The 21,869-nt window shown below is 41.5% G+C and overlaps 2 protein-coding genes and 1 long non-coding RNA gene across 6 annotated transcripts; 2 read left to right on the forward strand and 1 right to left on the reverse strand.

The window, feature by feature from the left end:
- The first annotated feature begins 1,970 nt into the window (after positions 1-1,970).
- LOC311437454 lies at positions 1,971-6,941 on the forward strand. The gene is made up of 3 exons (XR_014693481.1): positions 1,971-2,122; positions 2,439-2,577; positions 6,310-6,941. It is a non-coding gene; the product is annotated as an uncharacterized lncRNA (long non-coding RNA).
- A 2,614-nt stretch (positions 6,942-9,555) lies between these two features.
- Positions 9,556-14,634, reverse strand: BAG5 (BAG cochaperone 5). Of its 3 annotated transcripts, none has more exons than XM_084521835.1 (2): positions 14,501-14,634; positions 9,556-14,227 (listed from the first exon to the last, which is right to left on the reverse strand). In XM_084521835.1, exon 2 carries the CDS (start codon positions 14,197-14,199, stop codon positions 12,847-12,849), a length of 1,353 nt encoding a protein of 450 aa, XP_084377961.1. In that variant the 5' UTR covers positions 14,200-14,227; positions 14,501-14,634; the 3' UTR covers positions 9,556-12,846. The 3 variants fall into 3 exon arrangements, with proteins under 3 accessions (XP_084377961.1, XP_084377959.1, XP_084377960.1); XM_084521833.1 differs by lacking the exon at positions 14,501-14,634 and adding an exon at positions 14,325-14,434; XM_084521834.1 differs by lacking the exon at positions 14,501-14,634 and adding an exon at positions 14,367-14,385.
- COA8 (cytochrome c oxidase assembly factor 8) lies at positions 14,603-21,642 on the forward strand. Of its 2 annotated transcripts, none has more exons than XM_084521839.1 (5): positions 14,603-14,738; positions 15,349-15,546; positions 16,647-16,710; positions 18,679-18,769; positions 21,169-21,642. In XM_084521839.1, the coding sequence occupies exons 1-5, from the start codon at positions 14,646-14,648 to the stop codon at positions 21,170-21,172; spliced, it is 450 nt and encodes a 149-aa protein (XP_084377965.1). In that variant the 5' UTR covers positions 14,603-14,645; the 3' UTR covers positions 21,173-21,642. The 2 variants fall into 2 exon arrangements, with proteins under 2 accessions (XP_084377965.1, XP_084377964.1); XM_084521838.1 differs by having other exon boundaries at positions 21,392-21,642.
- The last annotated feature ends 227 nt before the right edge of the window (positions 21,643-21,869 follow it).

The raw sequence follows: 21,869 nt of genomic DNA on the forward strand, positions 1-21,869 counted from the left end.
CTGCAAGGCAGCAGCCACTGAGCCTGGGGCTCTGCACACACCTCAAACCCTGCACAAACAGCGCTGGGGAGGATTGCTGTGTAAACACACGTCGGGGGGAGGAAGCACTTCTGGAGGACACAGCTGGCAGGAGGACAAGTAGCTGTAAGCTGGCTGACAGCAGTCTTAGGTAGGAAACTGCAAGATGCAGCTAGCCGGGGGGCAGTGGGAGCAAAAATGATCAACTTGTCCCCCTGTGGAGGGGATTTGTTCCAAGCACTGTTTGCAATAGCAGTGGTCAGCAGCCAGCGGCCCACAAAGTGCCGCCTAGTGCAGGGCTGCTCAGCATTTGCTCTGGTCCCTGCAGGGCACAAGCTGTGGTGGTTTGGGAGCTGTTTGCTGGTGATAGAGCGACCGAGGAGCTGGACGGGTGCCCTGGGTGTGTCCCCAGGGCATATCACACAGCTGGAGAGCCTGAAATCGCCTGCATTTACTTAACCCACCGTCAAAACAAGGTGGAAAGCAGTTCTTGGAAGTGCTGCCCTTCTCCATGTGCTAACCCGGCAGGAGCAGGAGGATGAAACCCCCACGTCAGCACACCGGACTTCACAAGTGCACATCAGACAGAAAGGCTGGATGAAATTTTTAGCTGAGACTTCCTGTCCCGTGTGCATAGGCTGCCACATACAAACGGCTTTGTTGGCTGAAGTCACAGACTTCTCATTTCTGCTGCCAGCAACAACTATAAGAAAAAAAAAAAAAAAATGCCTGCCTAAGCATTAGTCTCATGATATTTTTTGAAAGGAACACTGTTAACTTACCCCTCCTCTTGCTCACGGAGCTTCCTCGGGTTTTTCCTACCGTTTATGTTCATTAAGGACTAATAAAAATGTGCCAGCATTTATGTTGACGAGTTGTATTTAAGAAATCTACCCAGTCCAAACCATGTGGACACATTCCTCTACTTCCAGTTTATGGTTTCAGTTGTGCAAAATCGCACTCCTTTCTTCACTGGGCACTGAGTGAGCCTGGCTGCAGCCTCCTGTCTGAAGAGTACATCAGACACCTCACAGGCTCACATCTTCAGGAATTTAACACCAGCCAGGCCGTGCCACTGAAGGTGACGAAGAGCTGCAGATTTTGCAAGGTGGCATCCCTGATAGCTTTGAAGAACTGACAAAAGTGTCATGCGATGAAAGTCAGAGCTGAATTCTCTAATTAAATTATTGAGCTGAATGAGCTCCCTGCAGGTCCGCAGGCAATTATCCCTCTGACTTCCATGACTAAAAGCGACACTGCTAAAATGCCATTAAACTACATCTGTTTCATTTGTTACACCACTTTGTGTTGTGAAAAGGGGAAGCCAATGAAGAAGGAAAAACCCTGCTGCTTTCAGTCCGAAAAGTGACAAGTCAGGTTAGCTATAAAGGCTCTCCTGAAAGCTGAGGAGCTGTTTCCTGTTCTGCCCCCCATGACAATGCAGCAATTGCTGAGTACTGCAGCTTATTTTGGGAAATGTGTCATGCACTCCAGTTATATATATAGAAAGCAGCAGATTAGCCAGTGCCCAGTTTCTTTCTAGACCCTCTTAGGATTTAGGGGGCCGGGTCTGAGACTGGCGCCCAAGTGCAGGAGAAAGTCAGGTGAAACCATTGAGTACAAGAGGGAAGAAATGGAATTTCTCAGTGTTTGCAAGGCAGCAGCCGTGCACAGCAGAGTGGGAGCTTGAGGCTCTGGAGTGGTGTACGGAAATAGAAACCCGGTACCATCCCTCCCCCTGCCTTCCCAAACGAAACCTGCTCCCACCCAACTGCAAAAACACTGCAGCTCGGGGAGCACGTGGGTTCGTGCTTCAGAGCAGAAACATCCCGGTGATATAGAGCCGCAGCGAGTACCAAATCAGACAGAAAATCAGGGAGTGGCACAAGGCACTGCTAGGTGTTGCCAGAGGTGGTTTTTCCACCCATGTGGAGGAGAGATGAGGCAACCAGCAGCAGAGAGCAATCTGGTGCCTTGAAGGAAAGGACAATTCTCCACAGACAAGGCAATCTCAACACACCCAGCACCTAATACTCGGCTGGAAGTGCCTGTTGAAAGGAAACAAGGTGTTAAGCTCTTGGCAAGAGGAACAGGGTAGCTCAATGTGAGCTGCACAGAAGGCTGAAGTTGCCTTGCACTCATTTGCAAGCTGGTTTCTTCAGGTGGGCTGGGGGTCTTGCATACCCATGGAAGGCCTGGACCAGCTAGAGAAGGGCTTTTTCCCTGGAGAGTGGCTCAATCACAAGTAGGGACTGTACTGCAGATGTTTGTATCTCATTAAAAAATAGTTAAGGAGAGAGCATGGAGAGAGCAAGGCAAACATCTCAGTATTGGCATTTAAAAATCATATTAAAAGAGTCAGTGATGTGAGAACTACTTTTTATTACTTTTTTTTTTCTTTTTTTTTTTTTCTTTTTTAGGAAGGGTTGCTCTGCTCTTGGCTGTGGTGGCTTAGCTTCCCAGTGCCTCCATCCAGGCACATCCAGGGTTGGAGCTGAGGTGGGTCGCTGAAGTTGGTGTGGACACTCCAGTTCAGCCCGTGGATTCAGACCAAGACAGGTACTCGAGTCACTCATGGCCAACTACCCAGTCCCTCGTGTCACCAGTCAAATACTTCACTGTGCTGGCTATTGAACCAATAGAGACAAAAATACCATCACTGACCCAGAAGCTGGCAATTCAAGGGCCAGCTGTCATAAGAAGGCTTTCCTGCCCCTGTAGTAATGATGACCACCCACAAGTATCTCACTTTGGAATATTATTCCCTTCTAGCTAGAACAGAGATCAGAAATGTAGAGTACACAAAGGAAGCTTCACCTTTAAGGTGAAGCCTGGCAATCGTTAATTTAGGTGATGCAATGCAGCATCTACCTTAATCCATACCATGGAAGAAAACGTATTCATTGTCAATGAGACACACAAGCCTATAAAACCCCAAAGAGTGTTCTTTATTACATGAAAAGACTAGCATGCCATAAAACAGAAGGCACTCCTACTTTCAGCAGCTGAGCATGTAAAACTAAGGATGGGTGTGGGAATCAGGAGGAGGCTCAGCAACATGAAAAGAACCAAGATTTTCATAGGTTTCCACTGAATATGGAGATCTTTGTAAGTGCCCTGTTAGAGCTCTCTGATCAGTACTTCAACTTCAGAAAATGCTTGGGAACTCTCTATAAATGCAAGGCTTTTTTTGTGAAGGTTTCAGATGAAGTAGCTGAAACATGCCTCTACCTTTTCTCCAGTTGCCAAGCCTGATAATTCTGGGAGGAAAACAAGTTTCCATCCAAGTCTTTTCTGCATATTGAACTTTCAGAAGATCACAGGATCAGACAGGGAATTAGGAAGGATCTGGGGCTTACAGACTCTTCAAGCACCCACACAAACTCATGGCACACCAGCTTGCCTGGACATTCAGGAGCCTCCACTCACATGACGGGGCAGTGGCACAGCTCCGGGCTGTGACAGGAGCACCAGTCTTCCAGGTGGGCTTGCTGGTGGCTGGCAGGGGCAAAAAAATTGCAGGTGGGGGCAACCAGCCGTGCCTGGCATGTGGGGGCTCTACCCCACACAGCAAAGCTGTGCTCTCAACCTCACTGCAGACAGGCTGGGGGCAGAAGCCAGCGGCATGGGTCTCGGTGTGTGAGATGAGACAGGTCTGGGCCCATGCAGGATCGTACACTGAACATGAGTCAACTCAGTGATGCTCTTGCAAGAAAGGTATTCTTGGCTGTATTTACAGGAACGTAATAGCTGAAGCATGAAAGGTAATTACGCCATGCTACTAATTGGTAATGACTCCCCAGCTGTGCTCCCGTGTCCATGTTTGGGAACAGTACTCAAAGGAATAGGCCCATAGTGAGCATCTATGGGAGAGCCACAGGCAACAGAAATTTAAATAACATGTGATGTTATTCTGTGATGCGGGATTAAAGGTGTTTGGATGCTCAATCTATAAAAGCAAATGCCCAAGGGGGAGGTGGGAGAACAGCCATTTTGTATAAATGGTAAGGGATTACTTATCTCTATTTTATTACTTCATAACTAATTACTTAATCACTCTCCAAACTCAAGCTGTAGGAGCAACTTTTTCTTCTTTTTGGCCATACCATATGGATAGCTATCTAGAAATACCCCAGAAAGCTCTCAGTGAGGTAGTGCCAAAATTGAAAGTGAAGCTGTGGTGACCACACAAATTTCCACATGAAGTTCTGTGCAGTTTCTGTGAGCCAAGATCACTTTGACCCCTGCATTATGTATAAATATTACATCTGCTAGGCTCCAGTCATATAACATCATCCATATAGCATCATCCCATAGTCAGCTAGCGGGAATGCAATTGCATCATGAACAGGTGAATATAATTGTCGTGTGACTGTCACTGTATCTTATTACCAGAAACATACACAGCATTGGAAACTGCATAGTCACTCTATGTCCAGAGCTTTTCCATGCTCAGGTCCCTGACATCTTCAGTTCAGCTGCTTTTGCTGAATATTTCTCTGAATTTGTATGAATGCAGCTGTATAAGATGAGATCAAAAACAGATTTTCCATGCTTTATCCTTGTGTTGACTGATTAACTCCTATCACCAACTTTTTAATGACGCCCTAACTAATTAGCAAAACCTGTCTAAGCCATTGTTGTCTTTGATTATTATCATCTGTGATTGTCTGGATCCAGGCCCTGACCCCAGCCCACTGTCTGAATTCCCAGCTTAACCTCAGACCTGCCTTATCAACAGACCGGACTGGCAATCTGGACTCTTGGCTGAGGCTGGGTATCGTTACCAGACCTGCCATGCCCTGCCTCCCCTGCTGTCATGCTGGCTCCCAGTACTTCATCCCATTCCCTGTCTTGCCCCCCTGACTCCTTCCATCAGCTGACTATATCAGCGATATCTGTATTTTTGTCATGTTGATGGTTACTCTTCTACCCTCTCATATTTTCCCATCTGTTGTTACAACTTCTTAATGTCTCTTTCTCTGTATCAGATATGAAGCTCAAAAAATCCTCCTAGGTATCTTATATCTTGGAGTTTCTCCACAATTACCAGAGACTTCATCCCAGCAATCCACGACATGGGAGCTCATGCAGAGTGCATGTCTTTTTTCAGGGTCTCCAGGCCTGATTAAGTGAGTAGACTTAATCTTTGCCAGAAACCTCAAGTAACAAATCCATCCTGAACCTAAGCTGTACCGTTTCCACCGGGACAGAGATAGAATTCAGCCATCAGTGAAGTGTTGAAAACACTTTCTGTAAAAGAATTAGTAACTTGGGAAGGAAGCTGAGCTTGAGAAGAACAAAATGAACTAGAATAAACATAAAAATAAATAAATAAATAAAAGGAAAGATTTTTGACACAGAACTGAACTGAAGGGCTATGACAAGACAGAGACAAAATATGTCAGTAGCACAGAGAAATAAACATCCTGAAAACAGGGATGCTGAGAAATTTTCAAAAAAAATGAATCAGAATGAGGTTGTTCTGAGGATTCCCAAAGCTCTACTGCATTTTGATATTTATTATTATTATTATTATTATTATTATTATTATTATTAAGATTACTTGCCCTCATTGCTCTAAACTTATGTAAACCTTTCAGGGAGCCTGTATCCTGCAGACTCCTAAGGATCCCTGGCATGCTTTTAGAAGCTCCTGAAAGGGAGCTGTTGTCAGTAGATTGCAATCTGCCACATTTATTTTTTGAGTTCATAATTTGAGAAAGGTTGGAAACCACAGCGCACACACCATATGAATGTTCCCTTGTATATGTATGGTTGGTAAGACACTTTGTAGGTTATTAGATAGTTTTTCTCACTGATTAGTACTCCTAATGTGCTCAGATTTGAAAACACGTGTATATATTATGTCAGTGTAAACAGTTCCTCTACAATAAAGTCACACTTCATAAGCAGTGTCAAGTTTTAATGGATGATTTCAAAAGTCTTTGTCTTGAATCAGGGCAGATCATCCCTGGGGAAGCTTTTAATATAGTTTTGATACTGTTGGACTTGTTTAAATTAACTCATGCTTCCAGTCAAGTGAAATGACCAGTGATAGCTTCTGATCTAAAAATCCCTCAGTACACTTGCATGTGGTTTCTTCAAACAATAGCACAGCTACGCCTAATGCAAAAAAGCTCAGCAGAGGTTCAAAGTATTTCTACTCCTTTTCTGCAGGTCACTCTGAATTGCTGACTGCTAGAACACCTGAATAGCAAAGCAGGCTGAGCATGAAAACAATTGTATGAAGAAAGCACTAAAATAACTTTTTTTTTTTTTTTCCCACAGTTGTGCTGCTATGGATGTGATATTCACTTTTTCAGACTTCCTTCGAAACAATGCATTAATCAATGTACCTGTTGAAAGATACTGACTGACTTTGTGTTGGAGATTTTGCCATTTAGAACTGGAAAATCTCTTGAAAAAGTGGAAAATACTGTTAAGGATTTGCTTTGAATCGACAGAGTAGAGATTTGCAAAAGAGCTTGGCCTCTCTGGGTGTATCTGCTCCTTAGCCAACTAAAACAGGAGCTGAGAGGAAATTCATCTGTGGCCTATAAATACATTCCAGACGACACAGTACAGGAAAAGAAAAGCTTCTCATGAGCATGTTTGCTCTGGAAATTAGAAGGTTACTTAATCCTCGCAGCAATGATGCTTTGGAACAACCTTTCACTAGAGCAATGAGGCAAAGCCATTTTCAGATGAGGCTTTATTAGCTGGAAGGCCCATCCCATGGCTGTCTGACAAGAAATGACAGGGTGCCTGGGCCTGCTGGCGGACTCCCTTTCAAAACACAGCCTTACTTGTCACGGTGGGAACTCTTGGATGCCAAATATTCTGGAAAATCTGGCTTTTAGTAGGTTTCTGAAAGTGACCAGAGGCCACTCATTAATATCAATAAAAGGCTGAGCACTTCATATCTGCTTTTCAAGTGGTATTAACACGAGGCACCCAGAAGGTAAGAATAGTCTGCAGATAAATGATAAATGACAACAGATTGATTTGAATAAAACAATTTTATGAAGGATTTTCCTTAAATAATAAAAAATAAAATCAGCATAAACAATTACCCTAATGATACCTTACTTGGGCTTGCTACCAGTCTTTTTACTATCCCTTCCAATTATCAGTTTATTACAGGATACAGTCTTCATCTCGTACATGGTCTTCTGCAAGCCACACTGACATTCCAAGCGCAGGCTAAGGGTTGCCATTACCCAAAATTTCACAGTAAATGACAGTAATTACGGCATCCCTAGAGATGGGTGGCATCATCTTGCCCAAGGGTGCACTGGGGCTAACCCCCATCAACCAGAGGTTGGACTGTGCCCTGGAGAAGCACTTAGGGTGATGGTGGAAAACAGCATTGAACCGTGGGGTGTAGACTCCATATAACTGCAACGTGCATGGGAGCAGAGAGGAGCTTTGTTTTGCTTTCTTTTCTGGCACCATAAAACTAAAAGGCATTGAGCAAACAACTGCCTGACAACTTTACTAACATTTTGTTTTCCTCCAGACTTTCTTCTCTCTCTGTGCCCTTTTTAAACTTGTCTTAAAAACACCTTGGCGGTCATGATCTCAGACTTGTTTTTGAGTATCTGTTCAGGAGCTGATACAACTTGGGAACTAAACAAGACAGGACCTTATTAAGGACATTGAACTGCATCACTGTGCTTCTCTCCCTCGTGAGATGCTTTTGATTACCTTCCTGAAATACAGGTTTCACAAGGAACTCTGGCACAGAAGTTTGTCTGGCAAAACTAATTGAGGTGAAATGATCCAATTAAGAAGCACACTGCACTTCTCCATTTCTAATGGGAAACCCTGCTATGATTTATGTCCCGTAGGAAGAGTTTGCAGACTTAGAAAGAATCCTCCTTATATTGAGGCTGACAACTCATATTCATCCATATTTGGCAGTCCCCAGAACCAAATGCTGGCAGAGAGAAAGGATAAGCATTGTTCAAAGCCTTTGACAAAAGAGTTCATCTTCCTCAGCTTCTCCAGCTAATGACTAGCTTTCAACTTACGCGTGCATGCCTACTAATATAGCTGAAAGCATTACGTTTATTATCGTTTCATGTAGCAAAAGAGGATGACATCCACACCACCCAACATGTAGCACATATCCTGCTGTGGCTCACATTGATCTAAAGCAAAAGCCTGACAGTTCCTTGGGACTATTGTCCTGGGGAGAATCCACCTTTATAATGAAAGTCCATAAGAAACAGGAGGACAGACACAGAACTCACTCAAAACATAAACTCCAAACATTTGAATGTGTCTCTGCTAGCAGGTTCCTCTAGCAGGAAAAGTTTTCCCAAATCCTGATGCTTAAATGTCTCCTGCTGGCAACCAGCTTAAACCCCCAGGCCTTCTATTTGTGAGTTCACTACCAAAGTACTTCTTTAAGTTCTCAGCTGAGAATTTTCCAAAGGAGAGGATACGCCTATATGGAAATAAAATAGAGAGATGCCACCGTTTTTCCAGCTAAACCATTTCGGGTACCTAAATCTGCATGTCTAAAACAAAGAATTCTCAGCAAGGCAAATTTTCTCCTTTCACAAGTAAAAAGCTGATGGAGACAAACAGGTCAGCCGAGCAACACCTAGGGCCATTGCCCAAATGCTTTACTAGTCTTTGAAGAATGTATTTCTCTTAAATAAGGTATATTATTAAAAGGGAGAGAAAGAAGATAGATTGGATTGTTACATACAGGCACATTCTATCTTTATAAACCTTATTCATATCTGATGTTTTCTGGATAAGAACTTACTGCATATAGTACTTCTGCGTGACCACTTATGGCTTTTATTGCACAAACCGTTACCGTGCAACATGAAAGAGCACTTGAAAGCAACTGATTTGTGTTCCATATATGATTCATTTGTATTGCCTTCACCATATTCCATTACTAAGGCAGCACATTCTTACTGATCTGTAGGAGTTGACAGTGCCACCTTCTCTCCTTCTTTCCCCTGCAGAGATTGATCTATGCAGGTTGATCTAATGGCTTACTGCTATTCAAACACTTAGCATTTGTTCCCTAACCTGTAACCGTGTGAACCACCCATTCAATTTACAGTAGCTCTGGCGCACATTCAGGCTTTTCTACAAGCCAATTTGATTCACGAAAGACATAAAAGCTGTATTCTCCCTTCCCCGTTTATGCATTTTTTTTCTCCTGTTTTATTGCATTAAATCAGACCATAGGAGTTGGCCAAGCAGCAGGAACAGCACACAGGCAGCAGCTTTCTGAGCAGAAATAGAAGTACTGATTTCCAGCAGCAGTGAGCTGATAACTTGGCTTACTGCATCCTAAGAAAACATACTGAGCCATCAGGACAATCATGTGAACATGCCTCATCTATACAGCTCAGAATAAGATTAGTTTAACTTCTAAAGCCCAGAAGTGTGCAAGGCTATCACTGAAGGAAGAAAGCAAGCACCAACTGGTGTAATTATTGTAATACAGGGCTGAATGCGGGGAAAACCAGAAGACACCAGATTTAGGAAGTAGAGGTAGGAGTGGTTTCCACACAAATAACTTTATTTTCCTAAATACAGCAATGAAAAAGCAAACTCTTAAAGGAGGAAAAAAGAGAGTTTTATGTTTATATATTTAATTAAAATACTTTTTCTAAGACAAAAATCATTTACATTCTGATAACTCACATTCAGAAATAAATAAAGGCAGCAGGGCATAACATTCAAATGAATATCTAGTAAAAGGTAGTAACATTTTTATTAATAATAAGGAATACAACACTGCAATATTTAATCTTGAATTTGTATATACAAATGCCATATCCTACACAGCAATAAGTCAAGACATATACACCATAGGAGCATGTACAATAATTTCTATTAAGTTGAAAAAGTAGGAACCATACGTCATGAAAGTCTCCAAACTGGTAACACAGAAAAACTCCTTTGAGAGATAAACAACAAACATTGAAATAGGAACAACAAAAAAAAAATCTCAAAAAGAAATACAATTAACAAATAGAAATCATGATGTATGATTACCTCCCCAAAATATCCACTCGTTTATTTTGCTCTAAGATAGATTACACAGCACACAGAAAAGTTATTATATTTCAGTACAGTACTAAAACGCAAGCTTTTGCAATTTGGTCCATTTACATTTTGCTGATTATTTTAGCCTACCACATTGAAAGGAAAAGTCGTGTGTTCCTCAATCTTTGGATATAAAGACCAGTGTAACTACATTCTTCGGCACAAAAGCAAGATTTTGAGAAATGTCTGCCTTTTTTTTTTTTTTAAGCACATTTAGTTTTCATTCATGCAAAAACTGTGAATTAATCCCATTCCAAATGAGCATTTTACCATAAAATTTAAGTAGTCAATTGATTAGATTACAGAATGATGGAAAAAAAAAAAAAAAACTTATTTCACACGATATCTTGCTACTGAATTCTACTCAGTTAATCAAAATTAAGCTAACCTTAAACATTTGCCTTTTCAGAGATGCAGGCTTAACTTTCTATTCAGAAAAGCTTAAAGACAAGCAAATTTAAGAGAACACATCTGAAAACTATACTTACTCACTTTTACATAAGAACTTCAAACATTTATAAAGCTACATGTAACCTCCAAAGAACAGACACTGAATTGTCAAACAACCTACAGGTAACCACTGCAGACCTGACAGCAGTACAAAAGAAAAATGAGTAACATCATCGCACTTTCAAATTCTTATATTTCCTAAAGCCTTAAGTATAATTTAGAAGTCGCAGCTCAAACATGTAGAAATCTTGAAATGAGTAAAATAATTTGGGTTTAAAATATTATTACTCTGGGTTAGCCATGTACTATATAAATACGGATTGGAATTTTACCTAGGGGGAATGGTTTTTTGAGGTAAGGACAGATAAATTCAACAGGTTAATATCTCTGAAGAAGCGGGGAGAATCCTCCAGCAAACGTTCTGGCATTGTCAAACTGTGCCTTAGGTACTGTACTTAATTGAAAAAATAGATTGTTTTTGGCAAGTAAATTGCAAATAAATCACGTGTACAATCAGAAACAAAATACATTCACTCTCTGAAGTTACACAGCCTTTCATCAACAACTGAAAGCACATTACAGAGTACGCACATTCTCTTCTTTTAGTAATAGGCACAGAAGTCTCCAGTCTCCGTATTTATTTTTAAATAAATAAAGTAATTTTTAAAGAGAATCTATTTTTCCCATATCTGATACTTATTCTCAGGACTCTATAGAACTATTCTCACATATTGTACTACATTAATTTCAGATATAGTAGAACTATGTATACAATAAATCCAGTTTGTAAAGATTACAAATGCATCAAGCCGCCAGTAAGCAGCTTCTGTATCTACATATGGTGGTGCAAGTTAGTGGTGTCATAAAGGCACTTGTCTCTCACAGATAGTATTGTCTTTTTAATGAGTTAAAAATATATATTATTTTTTTTTATAGTTTAACATCCAAAATGGTTTTTACTCCTTAAAGTGGTGCAAATTGTCACTTACAGAACAACAATTCATTAATTCAACATGAAAGAGCTAAGTGCAAAGTTTTCATAATTAAATATATCTCTATATATCAATTCAATTTAATGCCATGCTCGAAAAAAATGCCAAAAAACACGCTATAGTAGAAATGTGATTGGTGCTAGCAGCCACAAATAAAGGTAGGTACATAAAATAGTACAATCAAGCTTATTTATGAAGTTACTAAATCAATAAAGCAGTGAATTGCAAGGAGAGACATATGCCATGAGTTTTTTCTAAGACATGCCTGAAGCCACACCTGAGCAGTATGAAATATATAGCACACATTTACATCATTAGGGACACCTTTAGAGCTAGCTACCTAATTTTATAAAAATAATTTCAAAATGTTCATTCATTTCAAAGTGAATTCTGTTCTCATCAAATGTGAAAAGACAAGTCAAAAACAGATAAAACAGCAGAATTTAAAAAGACACAGAAGTAGCCACTAAGTCAAGTTCAGTGCAGTTTTCAGGTACTTATGGATGGCAGTGTGAAATCCTCAAAATCCAATTTATCTGGTCAGTACATATCCATAGACTTTCCTCTCAAGTCTCAGTAGTTTAAAGCAAAAATATGAAAGAGGTTCCACCAGCAGAATACACGTTTTTGTAAATCATAGGTCTCAGGTCTTACAAAAAAATAGGCCTAAGTGGCTATGCCTATGTAAATGCTAATTTGAAGTTGTCATTATAGTTCTGTTACGTAAGAAATCTAAAGAGATCTAAACAACCAGAAAGGTGTGATGGATGGAATACATCAAGTACAAACCAAAAGCCAGCAGGTTCTTTGGCATTTAATACTTTCCATCATAACAGCACATTAAGAGTACATCCAGACTGCTATGAAGTTGCTGGAGAGAGCTTCATGCTTTAACACTAATTTTGGTGTCCCATCTTTTGTAAATAGTTCTGCCAGTACTGCACCATAAGGAGTTTTCTGCATCTTTGACAAATCTGCATTTTCTGAACATTGCACAAGGTTATCAAAATGAAAACAGGAAAAAAAAAAGCCATGTGATCAACTATTAAGCTGCTCCTTCAGAGAACATTTCTTTGCTTATAGCAGTGACCAGAATTGCTGGTGTACTGACAGTTGCCATGGCAAATGGGTGACTGTGTGGGAGAGCACACATATAGCCAAGTCAACATTTTATGCAACCTCCATGATTTAAGCAAGCATACAACACACAGCTTTTATTATGTGCTGCCACTGAAACTTTCAGTCTAGATAAAGTGCCAAAGGAAAAAAAAATGTTATTTTACGTTAGACCATGGCTGTTTCAATATTCCCACTCATCTGTTTTCATGTCCAGGTAGTAAAGAATATTCTGTGCCAGCTTTACTGCTTGCTTCCTGGCAGCCTTACACCGCTCATCACCTTGCGGATCAACAGCATCAAGTGCAAGAAGTTGTTTTGTAAGGAGTTCTTCCAGTCTCATGTAATTTTTATCTGTTCTGTTTCCATCAAATGAAATCACCTCCTGCTGAATTTGAGACAAGCTTCCAAGAACAGTCCAAACTGCTCTGTGAGACTGAGGTTCTGCAGCAGTTTGCTCTGGATACATTTGCCTTTTTCCGAGTGCTTCCTTTAAGTCAATGTACGTTATGAGAGCTTGCACTTCTATGACTGCTCTTCTCCTGGCTTCTCTAATACAAGGGTTTTTTCCTGGACTCACTTCATCTAACTGGGCAATTAATCCCTGCAGTTCTGCTTTGGATCCCAAATACAAATCAGAAGCATTCTCTGTTTTTAAAAGTAAAGAATTAACTTCCTTCATTTTCTTGCGGATCTCTTCGATTTTTAGAATGGACTGATTTTGTGCCAAATCATAAGCATGCGTAGAATTTGCTTCTTCTTCCAAGTCCAGGTATTTTTGCAATTTATTGATCTCTTCCACTACTTCCTTTCTGTAATTTCTTATTTCCGTGCGACCACAGACATCTAAAGCATCCAAATCAGCAATAAGGCCTGTAAGCACACAGGATAAATGCCTGCAGGTATCATTACTACTCACTCCCATTAGAAGCGCAATAAGAGTTCCTCTCGCTTTGTTCACCTCACACATTACAGAGTTAATTTTGGAGACAGAAGGATGCGCATCATTAGAGAGTGGCAGGGAGAGTTGCTGCTTCACGCAGCTTTCTATAATCTCCTGAACAGCACATACTTTGGTCAGCGTGCGATATCTCGCTTTGCGTAAAGAAACTTTCCCTCCGGTTTTCACCTGGGTAAGCCTCAGAATGATGTCCTGAATGCCTTCTTCAAACTCATCGTTGATGCAGTTGCCCCCTTTGTAGAAAGGCGTAATCTCGCGCTCCACAAGTGCCTGCGCCTCCTTGAATATCGCCTCAATCTCCAGTCTGCGCGGATGGTTGGCGTTCTGCTCCAGCTCCTTCAGCAGCCTCTCGGTCTCCTGAGCAGCTCGCTTCCTGGCTTGCTGGATGTCCCCTTTCCCCTCGGTGTCTACGGAATCGATTTCAAAAAGCTGCTTGGTGAGCGACCGCTCCAGCTTCTTGTAATCCCGGTCGGTGGACAAACCGCTGAAGACAACCACCTGCTGTTCGATCTCCTTCACCTCCTTCTGGATTTCGTGCAACCGTTTGATGGATGGGTGTTGGTTCCCCATGTCCATTCTCCTCTCCCGGCCGCCGTCAGACGAACTGCAAGGACAGGAGACCCGCGATCAGCCCCCACCCAGCACCTGGGCGCTGCGGCCGCCTTAAAACCCCTGCGGCCAGCGGGGCTTCACCCCCCTACCGAGCCTCCCCCGCTCCTCCCGGCCCGCTGCCGAGGCCTCACCGCGGCCCTCCGTGCTCCTGCCCCGCTCCTCCCTCCCTCCCTTCCCCGCCCGCTCCGGGAGGTGCCGGGGGAGGGGGGCAACCGAGCTCCGCAGCGCAGCGCTCCCCTCCCGGCCCAACCCTCCACCTCCTCACCCGCCCCGGCTGAGGCACCCGCGGCCCGGCGCGGCGCTGCGCCACGGCGGCGGCAGCGAGGGAGGAGGAGGAGGAGGAGGAGGAGGAGGGCTGAAGGCCACGGCCCCTTCCCGCAGCACCGCCTCCAGCCCTGCCCCTGCGCGAGATGGCGGCCGCCGGGGCCGGGCGGGCGCTGAGGGCGGCGGGGGGGAGCTGCTGCCGCCGCTGCTCCTCCTCCTCCTCCTCGGGCGGCGGAGCGGTAAATCCCCAGCCCGCAGCCGCCCGGGGAGGCTGTGAGGGGAAGGAGGGGAAGGGAAGGGCCGGGGGGAGACCGCAGTGGGGCTGGGGGGAGGCGGGATGAGAGCCCGCGGTGCCCCCCGGGTGTCCGGGAGGTGCTTGTTGAACGCTGAGGGGGGTGAGGGGTGAAGGGCAAAGGGGGCAAAATGATTCCCCAGCTGGAGGGGGGGAGCCCCCTGCCCCGGAGCAGAGCCTAAAAAGCTGCGGGCAGGCACTGGGGGGGCTGGCACACGGACCGGGTCCTGCCAGCGAGCGTCCTGGAGCATCTGTGGTACAAAAAAACAAACGCGAGGAAGTCCTTAAAATCGTGATTTACGGCTGTTGGGGAAAGAGTTGAAGGTGTCCTCTATGGGATAGATTTCTAAGTAAAGGTAAAAATTTAAATACATCGCAAATTTCAGTCGAGGTAAACAAAGGTGTGTAACTTCTGGACGCGTTACAATTACACGTTTTGAGGCTGTGTGGAGATTATTGCAAGGCTGTATAGGGTTTTAGAGGTTGCTTCGAGTTGTGATGTTCACAAAAACGCTGCTGAAGTGCTCCTAATAACGAGCCCCGTCCGTGTTTTCAAGGGCCCGGGTTTCCGCCCGCCGCCGCACTCCCGCCACGACTGGATCGGGCCCCCCGACCGGCTGTCCAACCTGCGGCCCGTCATCTTCCATGTGCCGCGGGACGAGTCCGCCCTGGAGCGGCGCCTGCGGGAGGCCCGGCAGGACGCCCAGGCCTGGAACCAGCGCTTCTGGGCGCAGCAGAACGCCGCCTTCCAGCAGGTGAGCGGGGCCGCTGGGCGGCGCTGGCAGGCTGCGAGTTTGGGCGGTGATCCTCGGTTTTAAGAGGGTTTGGGTGGCTGGGCAGGAGGTAACCTTCAGCTGTGCCTCCTGCGCTGCCTGGCTATCTCATGTAGTCACCAAAAACCCGCGATTTCTAGTATTCAGTTCTGCCTACAATCATTTAGTATCTTCTACTCTTCCTACGTATTTTTTTTAAGATGTGCAGTATCTACCTGGAAATGATGTTTTGTCACTGTTTGCAATATTAACCTCCAAGTCTCTTACAAAGCTACAGATCCCGTGTATTCAATTGCTATCTAGTGATATTTGCCCTCTGTTTTTTCGTACCGTGCACTGAAAGCATCAGGCTGTAGCCACCTTGCATGCACAGCCTGTGTGTGACTGGAGCTGCTGTTGAAAATGACGCTGCAGATTTTCTTGCTCTGTTACGGGAGAGAAATTAGATGTAATCACTAAGGGTAAATAAAAGGCCATGCCCTGTTGCCTGGCTAAGCTGAAAGCAGGAACATGTTTAGTTGTGGTCTGCCTTTTTTCTGATTGCACTATTGGTTAGGAGACACTGAATTTTGTTGGAAGAAGAATAATGGTTCAGAATTCACTGTTATTTCTGATGGTCTTCGATCATCATATCCTCCCAAAACTTGTGAAGATCTTGGGGAGGGGAAATGAATTTTTTTTTTAATTTTAATTCCATAGAACTGCTTATTAATCTTGAAAAAATTATGTAAAGGGAATTACTCTGTTTTCATGTAAGTAACTTCAATTTCTAAGTCTGAGTGTTTTTTCTGTATGCAGAAATTCTCGGTTAAACTGTGGGGACTAGCTGGGTTGTACATCTTTTGTAAACTTAAGGTTTGGATCTAACCAAACAATACCAAAGCTCAGTTATACCTTTAGTCCAAAAATAAGTTGCATGTGTTTCAGCAGAGTGTTTGCATGAATCAATTGATGCATGCAGCTAGCAGGATCTAAGTGAATATCAGACGGTATTGGGCACTAAGTTGTTATGTGATTTAAAAACAATGGTTAACTTTAAGGTATGAGTACCTCAAATTCTAATGTGGAAAAACGTGTTTTAGGAAAAAGAAGAATTTATTTATTCAAGACTGAAAGCCAAAGGTCTGGCAGTGAGAGATGAAACAGGTTAGTGGGATCGCCGTGTACAGTTCAGGATGTGTTTTGAATTTTGTTTAACTCTCAGTATTGTTGGTTTATGCTCTTTGTGTTCTGCCACAAGTAATTCTTCAGAGCAGGATTTGGAAGTGCTTTTTGGGAGCATGCATTTGGGGGGGTGAGATCTTCTCTTGCACTGTTAATCTTCTAATTCTTGCGTGCCCAGCATAAGGGAACATGCTAAAATCTTAATCAAATAATTTTAATAATTTTTCAGTATCAGGAGGAATGGGTTTTCATCTTTCACATCTCCTTAATGTGAGCAAGCTGAGCTAAACATACAGAGTATTTGTCTCAAGTGCATGTTACGGTTTGGCAGATAAATTCATACTCTTCATTCAGGTCCATTGTGTATTCAATTAATACAGTATTTTTCCTTGAGGGGAGAGTAAGACAGCTACTAAGAAAACAACAGCTGTTCTCTGACCTTCTTTGCCTGATCACAGTTGCTGTAAAATACTTGCCTCACTAATTCCTGATGTGAAATAGGAAACAAGATGCTTTCGTTATACAGTGAGCTGGCCATTGTAGTATTAGTTTGAACACTTTGTTTATAGAATAATGATTTATTTGACTTCAGTAAAGCATCTGCTGTGATGTTCTATACATTGCAGACCATTATGTTTCTCTTCTGTTCATCCCAGTGATCAGCGTGTGGTTGAAAAACAAATTAACTCCTGTTGTTAAGAAAAAGCTTATTTTATATTGCTGTTTTGTTCTTTTTCTTTAATTTCTAGGATTAAAAAAAAAAAAGCTTGTACATCCCTTATAATAAAATTATTGGCTGCACGTGTTGGATAGCTCTTTTTGTTCTACAACACAACTGCGTGCATGTGCATATATATAAATAAAAGTAAAATCTATATACATGTGTAGTTCGAAAAAAATTATATAAGAGAATCTTCAGTTTGCTGCTACCATTATGAAGAAACAAATTAACTATAGCTGTTAAGTAGGCAGCCTTCAAATACTATTATGATGAATTTATCCCATAGTATGTAAATCCACTGTATATCTTTAAATATTGACAAATTATACTGATCCTGATGATATTGATCAATAATACACATTTCAATGGTTAGTCTCAGGTGCTTTAAAATGTATTTTGGAACAGTAACAAAAGTTGAATCGTACAGTTCTTTCTCTCATCACATCCACGTTCCCTGGGACATTCAAAGCTGACCACCAGACACTGAAAGTGTGCCAGAAAGTTTGCACAGGAATTAGAATTAAGAATATTTACTGTTTCTGCGGATGCTATTCTGTGAAATAGCTACGGACGTGCATTTCATGTACTGTGGAGAGAATACATCTCCTCTTATTTTCTACTCTATGTGAATGGCACGTTCAAAGTCAGATGCATACTCTCGTACTTCACAAAAGAATTGTCTACCGTATCGTTAATAAATGTGACATCTCAGAACACATGATTTTTGGTATAAGTTACTTTAAATTTACCAACGGTAACAGAAAAAAATTGTACCTTTGAAAATATCTTGACAGTCACAAGTAGTGTTTTTTCTGTACTTACAGACTTACTTTAGACATGGAAACATAAGTTACTAAGTGCTCTTACTGGTGCTGTTTAGACTTTGGACCTATGAGAAATTAATGTTAATCAAAGGATAGATACTCCTAGGTCAATTATCTTTTTCTGATAAGTTCCCTAGTAATATAAGACCTGTTAAACATCATCACTTTCACAAGTTATAAGGGCTTAAGAGTTACCGTGTCAGTTTCAAAATGATCAGTGGCTTTTAATCTGCTGTGTTCCCTTGAAAAATTTTAAAGGGTTAGAAGACAAAAGCATAATAACATATTCAAGGTTACACAAGAACCCTGTAAAAGCAAGGAGTCAGACCTAGCTCTCCTGAATCTGAACCCAGTATTTTAATATGAAGATCATCTTCACATTCTCATGCCAAAACTTATTTTCAGGTCAAAAAGCAACACTGAATGCAGAAGAAATGGCTGACTTTTACAAGGACTTTCTAAGTAAAAATTTTAGAAAGCATATGCATTATAACAGGTATGTAGATGGTATTTATGTTGACTGTAAGATCACAAAATCATAGAATGGTTTGGGTTGGAAGGGACCTTAAAATCATCTAGTTCCAACCCCCCTGCCATGGGGAGGGATACCTTCTGCTCGAGCAGGTTGTAGTCTAGCCAAAAAGCATAGGATCAGACTTAAAAAGTTATAAAACTCTCATTTATAATTTTTTTAAAGCTATTATTAGCATTTGACAGAAATTTGCATTATCATTTGAGTTCTTCCACTGTTCATTGTTGATTTTGTGGAGAATGGAATCTGGTGTCATTCCTTCCTGAAACTGCAGAGAGACAATATCAGGCCCTCAAGTTTTTCGCCTTATGGGATGGATATTTTTGTGCTGCCAACTGAAACTGATAAATGTATGAGTAAAACAATTGAAATTTCTGTATAACATACTCTAGTTAACTCCTAAATTAAGTAAGGATTTACTGATCTAGTAAATATCACTTGTCTCAAGGGAAAATCATTTAGTAAGAGTAATAATTAGTATTCTTATTTGTTTTTATTATTTTGCAAGTATATGTTCAAAGTGAAATTGACCAGCTTTGTGTTTGGGAGTTTTTTGTGTGGTGAAGCCTTAGTAAAATGATCCCCTGCACTCATCCTGAATAGAACTTTGGCTACAGTTGGGTAAGCCCACAGCCACCCAGTCTCCTCAAATCTGCTGCTTTTTATGTGTCACTGTTTGTACAACAACTTGATAAACTGGATTGGGGATCTGAAACAACTGAGAAATGACTTGCAAATTCACATTACCACCCTGCAAGTAGCTGTGCACGCTTGGTGAAGAGCTAGATACAAGGAAGCAGAAAGAGGACAGTACTTAATCCAGTTACAGTTGCGCTGCCCACTGTGCGTGAAATCAGAACTTTTTTTTTTTTTTTATTGGGTTGAAAGATGATTGGGCTCCAAGGTCCCAAGTGTTCTTGGGTTCCTGATCATGTAACATAAGGGAGAATTCTACTGCAACTGTAATTAACCTACAATAAAATGTGATTTAGAGTTGTACATATTGTGCATATAATATAATGTTATACTGTAAGAACAATTTGCAGTTTTACTGCAAGAAGCAGACACATCTTGGGAGGGAGGCAAAAAAAAAAAACAAACACAACTGAACAGCATGAAAATACGGAAAGGTTAAAAAAATACATCATTTTTGATAAAAGGATTGCTGTTCAAATTGCCTATGGTATATTAACTAATGATTGATCAAGCAAATAGTTTATCTTAGAATTGACCATCAGAGGCCATTGTTGTAGTCAGCTCAGGCTAGTGTCCCATCTTCTAGGTAATATAATTCAGGCTCTTCTTCTAAATATTCCTTGGTTTTGCTTTGTTCTAAAATCAGCTGGGCAGCTGTGCTGTAGTTTCAAAGTGGAAATGCACAGCCGTGAAAGCAGTGGAGCTTAGAAGCATTCTGATCTTCAAGGGGTCACATTCACAAAGATTTTTTAATGCACTCAGCATAGCTCTTTTGCAGAGATGCCAGCTGGCCTGAAAACTGGCTGCTGAAATATTTAAACTTCTAAACTTTAGGTAGAATTGAGACAATGACTGTGCATAGACACTATGAATATAGTTCAGGGTACTGAGACTGGAAATAGTCTAGTTTAAAAAAAATCAAGAAGGGCATAGGAAATGAGACATGACAGGGGAAAAGAAACAGTTGCAGTGTTAGCGTGATATTTTGATTTAACGTGACATTTTAGGGGGTAGCTCAGTGCTTCTTGTCAGTGTGATTTTGGCTGCTGTTCTTACTGAGAGGTTAATATCTCAAGTTTAAGTTAATCTGTACATGCTAGGTTTCTAAGAGAGATCTGAAAGAAGACCTAAATTCCAGGTGTAATGTAATATTCCCTGTTACTTCTACCATAAACATATTCAATAGTTCGTTGTGCAGAATTTTACAAAGCAGGGGAGGGATCCTTGATGGAAACCTGAAGGAAATGATTAAATTAGTTCGTAATAGGGGCATGAATTTGAATCAAATTCCCAGAGATTAAAAATGGGTATATTTTGAATTGATTCTACAAGTCATGTGTGCAAGATGACTAACTTTGGCAATACTAAAGGCATCGTAGTTAAGATACTGCTTTAGAAACAAAATGTTTCTTGTATTGGGTTATATAACTAGGCTTTGGAGTATGATTTTTTCTCCCTTCAGAGATAAGCAGTTATATCCTTTTCAATACATGCATCTTCATGTGTGCACAAATCTTACCTGCAGTACAGCACTGGCAGTACGTAAGTTCTTACAGATAGCTTGATGACCTGCTAAAACATGAAATTTGGTTCCACTTACTTTATCTTACATGATTTCAAATGCAATTAGTCGTAAAATTATTCATCTCCTAACTTTTTTTTTACAGATAAAGTTTGAATAGCTGTAGCCGTATCTTCCATGTGCAATCTGTTCATACAGAGATATTTTTTTTAAGTTATTTAGATAGAAGTGTAACCGCAAAGAATGGAAGGTGTAGGTCAACACTGAATTGTCATTTGTAAATGCCAAAGGGTATTTTAATATAATTGTGTACCTTTTTCCTGTTCTTGTTCTGTGTGCTGGTTGTTTTCCTGGCTTTGGAATCCAAGAGATTGGTATAAACGTAACTTTACGATCACATTCCTCATGGGACAAGTAGCACTGGTGAGAGCTCTGAGGTGGCTTCGCTGGAAAAAGAAAAGTGTTGGAAATTAGTGATCTCAGCTCAGTGAAGAATGCAACAGTAGCTAGGCCTGCTACAAACGTGTTAATAGTGATGTTCAGAATCTGAATGTCTAATGTAGTAATTGCTTGCATCTGTTTTTTAGACTATGTAAATAAAGGTTGCTATTGGTCTTAATTTATAATTGCTACTTAGACTTTTTTTTACCTTTTATTTCAAGAATATCTAAAACATTCCCCGTCCAAAATAACCAAGAAAACTATCAAAAGCTTTCTTCATCTATATTAAATGGAACATATCTCTTCTGTCACATTTCTACTGCAGAGACATAGCTCATACAACATGGTTCAGTATGCTGTGCCCGAACTTTGGTCAGAGAAAGTCTTCAACTATATTAACATGTA

The sequence above is a fragment of the Aythya ferina genome (assembly GCF_964211825.1).
Source record: "Aythya ferina genome assembly, chromosome: 5".
Taxonomy (NCBI): Eukaryota; Metazoa; Chordata; class Aves; order Anseriformes; family Anatidae; genus Aythya; species Aythya ferina.

What these genes read in the sequence shown, in the direction of transcription:
- COA8 (XM_084521838.1), top strand. Translation starts at nt 14,646, where the DNA reads ATGGCGGCCGCCGGGGCCGGGCGGGCGCTGAGGGCGGCGGGGGGGAGC. An exon ending in AGAACGCCGCCTTCCAGCAG is followed by an intron (nt 15,547 to 16,646) that starts GTGAGCGGGGCC and finishes AACGTGTTTTAG; the next exon opens with GAAAAAGAAGAATTTATTTA. An exon ending in GGCAGTGAGAGATGAAACAG is followed by an intron (nt 16,711 to 18,678) that starts GTTAGTGGGATC and finishes ACTTATTTTCAG; the next exon opens with GTCAAAAAGCAACACTGAAT.
- BAG5 (XM_084521835.1), bottom strand. Translation starts at nt 14,199, where the DNA reads ATGGACATGGGGAACCAACACCCATCCATCAAACGGTTGCACGAAATC.